Source organism: Cyprinodon variegatus, unplaced genomic scaffold, assembly GCF_000732505.1.
Source record: "Cyprinodon variegatus isolate N-32 unplaced genomic scaffold, C_variegatus-1.0 Scaffold98, whole genome shotgun sequence".
NCBI lineage: Eukaryota > Metazoa > Chordata > Actinopteri > Cyprinodontiformes > Cyprinodontidae > Cyprinodon > Cyprinodon variegatus.
The window spans coordinates 378,273-387,227 of NW_015150551.1; the positions used below are offsets into that span (position 1 = coordinate 378,273).

General features: G+C 34.6%; 1 protein-coding gene across 1 annotated transcript in view; it reads right to left on the reverse strand.

The window, feature by feature from the left end:
• The window catches only part of trappc3 (trafficking protein particle complex 3), a 10,893-nt gene extending 2,045 nt beyond the window's left edge, over positions 1 to 8,848 (reverse strand). Inside the window, exons 1-4 of the mRNA XM_015374126.1 lie at positions 8,695 to 8,848; positions 5,715 to 5,812; positions 4,388 to 4,487; positions 835 to 1,017 (exon numbers count right to left, since the gene is read on the reverse strand). Of these exons, the coding sequence (XP_015229612.1) occupies positions 835 to 1,017; positions 4,388 to 4,487; positions 5,715 to 5,812; positions 8,695 to 8,736 (423 nt within the window). The 5' untranslated portion in view covers positions 8,737 to 8,848. The remainder of the gene's footprint in view (positions 1 to 834; positions 1,018 to 4,387; positions 4,488 to 5,714; positions 5,813 to 8,694) is intronic.
• Positions 8,849 to 8,955: the final 107 nt, after the last annotated feature.

Below are 8,955 nucleotides of genomic sequence, written 5' to 3' on the forward strand. Positions count from 1 at the left end.
CAGGAAATCGATACTGAATCGAATCGCCATGATGGATGTGATTTACACCCCTACTGTAAGGCATGGCAGTGGCGTTGTCATGGGTTTGACCTTTTTCGGACTCTTGTCCGTTTGTTAAGCTTCTAAATGCTGTCATATAGATGAAAAACATATTAACTCTCCAGGCTTTAAAAAAAGCTTAACTTAAAGCAAACGTTTAGATTAAGAAAAAAGGAAATAAGACATTTTCAAAAATGTAATAAAACTTTCTTCAGGAAATGCCTTTTCAACTAAAAATGAAACAAACTGTTTAACTTAAAACACTGGGGAAGGAAAAAAATTCTCACTTCAGAGTTCTAATAATTTTCAGTCATAAACATAAAACTATATTTTCTTTTAATGGGAAAAGTTTTAAAGAGGAAAATCTTACAAATAGTATCCATCTTTAAAATATGTTATGAGGAAACCAACCATAATTCCTGATTTTCTGCTGTTCTGGATAAGAAAGAATGGGGCTGAACTCCATCAAGCAGTAGCGGCAACAGTAAACAGCAAATGTTGCGACATGAAGCATAAAGCGAAGCAATTACATTATGCTTTTTTACTTGATAACAGCTAATTAGGCTAAATGTATTACTAAGAGTTCTTCTTTTTAACATTTGAGCTCTACAGTTCTCTAACTGGGCCTCATCATTATAGCCCATCGTGTATTTCTTTTATTCTGCAGACCTGCAAAGGTTTTAATGCTTTGCTCTACTTTTTTGACAAAATCCAGGAGCCTAAACTATGAGACTAAATTTATTTTTGTTTAATAAGATCTCATTAAAAAGAGGAAAGCTGAGCAGTTAAATTTACCATCTCCAGGGCTCCTCTGAGGATACCACACAGCAGGTTGGAGTAAATGAGTGTGCTGTGGTTATCCGGCAGCTCCACAAAGTCAGCCAGAGGGTTGTTCTCTAGAATGAGGGAAAACTCATCTCCTCCTGGGCTCCAGTTGGTCACGCTGGGAGTAATTCCCAGGTACATTTTAAAGGCTACCTAATGGATCAGGAGGGAAAGAAAAGACAAAGGAATAGGGGTTATATAAGAGAGAAAAGCTGCACATCTATTCAGCATGGTTCTGTCTTGTTAATCATCAAGCAAAATATTGTTTAGTTGTGATGCTAAACAAATATTAAATATTGTTTAAAGTATTAAACTTAAATTCTAAGAATTATATCAAAAAAGGTATTAACTGGATTTAAAACCTACCAGTTTAAACTGGCTTCTTCAGTACTAGACTCTTTCAGGAGTTGTGGAAATAAAATAACAGGGGCAATAATCTCTGAAAATGAAGCCCTACATGGATATAAAAAAAATTATTAGATTTGATTATCATATTAAACAACGGTCCGGGGAAAAATGATCCACCCAGAGATGGCATTTAATCCTCTGCCACTAAAACTACAAAGAAACAAAATGAGGCAGAAAGAATGAAGGATTGTTAGAAGCCTGAAATTGGATTCAGGATATACACTCAATGCTTTGGAGCCGATGTATCCAAACAGTTTTGTTACATTTGAAAAATAAAAAAAATAGAATAAACACGGGTTCAAGTATTATTCAAATTTGCAACTAAAAGGGAAATGTACTTTAAAAGTAACCAGAGACCCGACCTAGACCATTTTTAGATTAAACAGGCTAAACTGAACACCTCATCATGGTGATAACAGCAATCTGTTACGCAGGGAAGACAACAAACAGCAGCTGCTTTTACTCCATCGGCCTGTTGTCTAAAATCAACTTAAAGGGAAAGTGGAAGATATTGTTTTTTTCAGGAGGATCATCAAAATAAGTGATCCTCCTACAGGGCTCGATGTTAACCATCGCCCGATCTCCCGGGGCAAGTAGTTTTTATTGTTGGGGGTGTACAAATTTTATTGCATTTGCCCGCCAGGCAAGTGCAATGATCACAAAAAAAAAATATTTATCACTCAAAATTACTTTAAAATCACCGACATTCGATGAAAACGACCCAGAAGCGTTGCAGCCGCCATTTTTGTTGTTTTGTACACATTCTCGCGTGATTTTTGTCTACCTAGCGGTAATTTTGATGTAGTTACCAAAACGACAAACGGCTGTATTTATTTTGTCAGGGAAAACTAATCCTGAGTCAGTTAAAAGTCAGGGAATTCTGAAATTATGTAAGACTGTGGAAACCCTGTATAAAATAACTGTGTATAATAATTCTGTAGAAAAGTCACATTATATTAATGGTATTATCTTGTATAAACATACCGTGACTCTAAAATAAAAGTTATTAATTTGTGACATTGACTTCTGTCTTGTGATTTATTTTTAGTTTTTAACCTGTCAAGTTTTTTTTAGATTTTTAACATTACAATTAATTTTTTTCCAAGCACACAACAGTTTAAAGCAAAGTTTAGTTTGAAAAGAATGTGCAGGAAGGATTGAAAGGCATGTTAACTCGGTAATGTAGGCTTGAATTCATTATCTGACGCATGCATATACACACCAGGAACCTGGAAACTTAAAAAACACTGAATTACAAAATACATTTAAAAAAACAAACATGTTTCATTGATATATATACAAAAATGAATATTAGTAACTATATTTATCAAACATTATACTGGGCAAGTAAAAATTGGTTTCTGGGCAAATGAAAAGTGAAAGTCACTTGCCCAAAGGGTAAGTGGTAAAAATCCTTAACGTCAATCCCTGTCCTAATTGTCAATCACTCTGGTATGTTTACGTAAGGCCGTCCTACGTTCTCGCCCCTCGTCTTTTTGTGCGCTTGTGCACTTTCAGGTGTATCTGTGTGGTGAGCTACGGCTTCATCCAGTCATTGAAGCTCGTCTTTTTCCCCGCTGTGGAAAAAATTGCAAATCTTGTTTTGGAAAGCAAGCTTGTATGAGCGATGCAAACAACAACTTTTAAACAGAGGGTGAACAAGAAGAAATGGGCTCGTGCGCGCTCTTGCACGTGTTTAATAGGCATTCCCTCTCTGTAGCGGGTATATGGTTAAGCATGTGCATTTTTTTTAAGTGAAGAGTCTTTTCAAAAAATCCTTCACTATATCTTTTTTTTTATATATAGATATCTTTATTAAGTTTTGGTTTCATAACAACAACAAAACATAACAAAGAACAGAACAAAAGCTCAGCAGTGCAGTCCCTTCACTATATCTTTAAAAGAATTTCAGTACCCTTTTTCTTTTTCTTTTACAGGCTGAAAAGAAGATGCTTTAAGCATTCAACTTCTGTTAGGGATGTTAAGACAAACCAGTTAAACAGATTTAAAGATGTAGACGCAAAATTGTTGAGCGGCTAAACTTTAACAGCAGTTAAATGATGTTAATTTAGGGAACAAATATGAAATACATCAATTTTCTTGTCCTTGCATGGACTAAAGAAGATAAAAAAACATTAATGAGAATAAATAGTTTTATGAAACAAGCAATTTTGGAGGTTGTTCTATCATATACACAATACAGCTGTTCTAAAAAAGTGGTGCATACAGTAGTCAGGGGGCCTGTATCATGCAAAATCAACTATTTTTGCATAATGGAAAGCTTAAAGGAGCAACTGTGGTCACTGGGTCTGTTTCCAATTAGGTTGCTCTCTCACACACACTTTGAAATATTTCCTATGCTCCTAATGAAAACAATCATTTAAAGGGCTTTTTTCATCCTTGCTTGTTTTATGTCTTGTAGGTAAGAGAAATAAGCTAAAATTGGGATGAGAAGCTCAAATTCTTACAAAAAGAAAAATGCTAATTTAGAATTGAGCCACACCTTCTTGCTGGTATCTTAAAACATATTTAAATTGTGTTGTGAAGGTGCATACTTGGCTATTTAATGATTGGGGCTGAATAGTTCAGTTTTATATATTCGTATATTCGAGGTTGAATTTGGGGGGTGGGGGGCCGCGCAGTTGACATCCCAAGGCAAGGGAATCATTTATTATTGCAGAGTCCAAACCACTGTCCTGTAATTCTCACTGATTGTCTAAAACAAAGGTGAATCCATCTGTGCACTGAAAAAGCTGGCAAACAACACTAACATTTCAACCAGCTAAGGAATAAAAGCTGCTTTTCTGTTTATGTTTTTTGGAGAATCATCAAAAAATTGGGTTTTTAAATTTTAGAAAACTGGAAAGTGTTAAAAAAAAAAAAAAAAAGCGGGGTAAAGCAAGTGAATTGCTGTATTAAATACCAAATCACATCAACTTCATCCTGTAACTTCACGTTTTTCTTCTTTACTCAGCCGTAAAAACATGATCTCCTGTCTCCCATCATGTGCCGGGATGTTTTGATCTCTATAATCTAAGTTTTTAATCCTGTCCTGTCATCCTAATTCAATCTTGGGAGACATCCACGGTCATGCTCCAATTGGCCTTCCGGTTACCTTAGCGATGACATCGGCTGTTTCTCGGAAATCCTGACACCTGCCGATGCTGGAGCGGGCCAAGAAGTCCTCAATCAGACGCACTCCAATGTTGTATCCCCTGTGAGGGAGAAAGAGCCAGACGCAAAGGAAACAGATATTGTAAAGACATTTTTTTGTTGTTTTTTTTGTTTCACACACTTAATGCCTTGATTTTATCGCCCTCTGAGACTGAAGACTTCTCCTGACTGCAGTGGGAAACCAGCCCAAACACGGCCCATCTCCGACCAGTTGGGTGGAAAATGCCGGAGCAGGCAAGGCAGATTTACTACCTTCTATGGGCAAGTGAGACGCGCCTAATCCTGCTATAAGCTCGGGGTTGCCATACAACCAGAGAAACAAAGCACACTCAGTCCAAAGATCCGTCGGCTTGAAGGGATGTTTTGAATTTTTGGGGCTACAAATCCATGGTTTTGTCTAAACTTCTTTGCTTCAGGATTATTGTATCCGGCTTGGCCTTTAAGAAATGTTTGGTCTGTCCTTAAAAAACATGCCTCGGCATTTGCTCCCTCTAAAGTCTTTGTAGCCCAAACACACATTGATATGTGCAAGAAATTTTATCTCAACTTCAGTCACGGTTTTGCTGGTTTCTGCTGAATTCAGCTGGTTTTTCTTAAAAGTATATTTTTTTTATGGCTACAATATTGTAAATAACTAAACCTAGTAGGATACAATTAAATATCTGATATGCAATATGTAAGACACAGACTCCCTCTCCTGAGGTTAATGGTTCAAGACCTACCTTTGACTTTTAGAGTGATTTTACTTAATTATTTTTGGCTAATGAGACTAATTTGCATAGGTTGCCTTAGTTAAAATATAGATTTGAGTAAAAACGCAAGAAAATTAGGTCAGTTTAACCAAAAGATTGGTTGAACACAACTTCCAACCCGATTAAAACCTAAAAATTTGCTCATCATTGTCCAATTTGCACAAACACTTTCACTGTCTGCTTGAGTTTATTTCACTAAAATGTGAAAAACTGTGCACCTTAAATGATTGTTCTAAGAAATGTTACACTTAAAAAACAAATGGTTTTATTAAACATACCAACCATTAATTTCAATTAATTTCAAAGGAACTTAAAAGGGGAAAAAAGAAAAACAATTGCAAAAAATCACAGATTTTATTACAAACTGTAGTTCTGCTTTCCACCAGTAGGTGGTGACATGCTCACAAGAAGCCTCATGAACTGTAAGGATCATTGAAGCAATTTGGCCAAACAGTTCAAAGCCTCATGAGGCTTCATATCATCATCACTACTGACAGACTTTTCAAAGTTACTCACATCTTGTCCAGCTGTTTATTGACTTCCTCATCGTTCTCATAGTCTTTACAAAGCTGGGTCACCAGAGCCCCATAGGTCAGAGTGAACAGCTCCGAGTTCTAACAGGGAAAAGACAACAGTTTATTGCACATTTACTGGATAAATGCATATGGGTGCCACATACATATTCAATTAGGCAGAATAAATCAATTACTTTCAATTAGAGGGGTCCCAGTACAACTTCTTTATGTATCTTTGAGTATTGGCGGATACTGATATTGACCCAATATGATATCTGCACAAATTATTCTCTTATTCCTTATTTAGACGTGTTATTACATATGTGTAGGCGATATATAAACATTTCCAACCGACATACATCAGTCCAACAAATGGCAATGGATGACATAGCTGTGCAGGTGACTTTGTGGGCAAAGACAATCACGCCCTCAGAGCGCTTCTTCTGTGCTGTGGCTCATATTGTTAAACTGCTAAAACACTTTTAAGGTAAACATGCGTGTTTTGTTGTCAGAAATATATACGTTTCGTGGAAATAGTTTCCTCTTTTCCAGTTGTTCTGACTGCATTATGAGACATTATAGTTATTTGATTCTTATACATTTATTAATATGAATGCGCAAAACTTTTTTTTTTTTTTTAAGGAAAGCACGCAGTTTCACTGGAGGAGAGAATTTTTTTGTTTGTTTGTTTCATTTTGCATTTATTGTGTTAAAATCAATCCAATCCAATTTTATTTGGTTAGCACTTATAAATATTACATTATCTGTGAACAGAAAAATAAATAAAACATAAAACAGTACAGATAAAAAAAAAAAAAAGCTAACACATGAGTAAAAACAACATTCACACAATCAAATCAATAAAATTGGGTAAAAAAAGGAGAAATGATTAAAAAAAATTAATTTTGTAATAATAAATTGGGTAAAAAAGGAGTAAAGACGAAAAAAAAAAAAAACAAATAAATAAAGCCCACTGCCTTGCTAAATGAAATCCATAACAGACAGAGTGGCGTATAAAAACACTTTAAAAAAAAATCTGCCTCTCTCTGGTTGTGGTTCGGCTATAAAAAAAAAAAAAAAAAAAAAAAAGCTAGTCTCTGGTTTGTATCAGTTCTTTCTTTCCTTCTCAGTTTAAGTGGATAAGTCGCTGCTGCATGGTGGCACCGGGGAAAAAGCTGCAGCTGGATGGATTTTGTGTGTAGGAATCAAAACAGCATTAGAGTTTTTGTTTGTTTTTTAGTCGAGGGCTGAGTTTTAACCCATAGGTCCAAAAAAGAAACAAAAACATACACATAGGATACTTTAGATTCAGTTGGATATAATTCGATGTGGGTTTTATTTGGCTAATATGAATAGAGAATCTGTACATCCTTACTTACCATGAACCGAAGCAGAATTTTACAAAAATGAATATAATCATTTTGTGTTTCAGTTATTTCAATTAATCACTTTGTGGCAATATCCACTGAGCTGCAGTCCTGTTTAAATGTTTACCAATTTACAAACAATACACAATTATTAAATAATCTATTAATAGCATTTGTGTACTTTATAAATGTGTTAACACACACTGACAAAAATACTATATACCCACTATAAAGGTAAAACTTAAAGTCTTCGAAAATTATATTTCTTTAATTCCTGTTAAGCCAGAACAGGAAATTATGGCTGGACCACCAACCATAATGATGAGTTCAGAATTTAGATAATATGGGAATGTCCTTACATTTCTAGTAGGCATACGCTTGATTAAACATTTCTTAAAAACTGTCTAATTTACCTTAAATATTTACCTCTCACTAGTTCAAAAGAAAAAAATATATTGCCTGTTTGCCAATGATGGTATAACTCTGAGTTTTTTTAAACCTCAAAAAGCTAGAAGACTATGCTATATTTTAGTGGCTTACTTTTTTCTTCATCAGGATCAATAAATATTGTAAAGTTAACCTACTTAGGAAATAAAGACATGTGACTTCGCTCTGCAGCCTTTCTAAAAACAAAAAGAATGATTTATGCTAAATAACCATTGTCTCAATTCAAATACATTTATATGTTTTTTTGTTGTTGTTGTTTTGTTTGTTTTTTTACAATAAATGAGAACTACTAGGTCTTTAGGGGGTAATAATTATATAAAGACATAAAAAATTTAAACAAATATTACAGAACAATTACCAGGTCAGGGAATTTTATTTTATTTGTATTCTTTCCTACCAAAAGTAGATTTTATTAAAATGATTCATTGTGTCTTCTTTCCTCCTTAAAAATTATGATTTCTTTTTAAATAATCAATGCCTAATAGTTAAAAAAATATGCAAGCCAGACAAAATTGAATATGAATGAAGAACAATAGGTTCCTGAGATGAAATATTCAGATGAAACTGCAGCAGCTCTCATGTTTAGCCAATTCTGCCAAGGAAGTTCAGTCATACTTTATTAAAATGTATTTATAATGTTTTGCAGTAATAGTGATTTTGTATTTAACCGTTTTAGTAGTTCTAATAGTTTCCATTAATGTAACAATGAGTCACATGCTGCAGAGTAAAGGCTCAGACAGGGAGCATTAAATATGAATTATAGTGTTTAAAATAAGCTTAGAAGCTGTTGCTGTTGTCAGGACGCTGCATTACTTGTTACTCGAGTATAAAATACCTACTATATAACTACCTATAAGAAAATTATTCAAATGAATAAAATATACCAACATAAGTGTTCCAAAACTGACCAAAACAGATACTATTATATGTACAATTGGTGTATTTCTAGCTTGTATATTACGAGAACATTTCATTAAGATGCAATTAATAAGAAAATCAAAGAAACACTTTTTGATTAATTCAATCTATTTGGTAACGAGGTCTAAAATAGTAGAACTCCACTGTCTAAACATTAATTTGCTGAAGATGTAAAGTTGCTAGCTTAGCTGTCATCGGTTAGCATTTGAAAGTTAGCTAGCCGGCTAGCTCCTGTGGCGTTTATCCTACCATTTTCTTGCTGTCTGTTGTTCGGTTAGATTGCCGAGACATCGTGGAAAGGGTTACGGGATTACACCGGAGGTAATTCGAGATTAATCCTTTATTTATTTGACTCTGGCCAAGCGCTTAGTTCCGTGATCACCAGTTCAGTCATACGCTTCCTCTTTTGCAAAGCTAGCAAAATAAAAGCGTGAGCTTCCGGTTTATCTGAAGCAGCAACAAGATGCACGAGACAGAAAAGAGTTTTTGTTTGTTTGTTTTTTTAAGGAA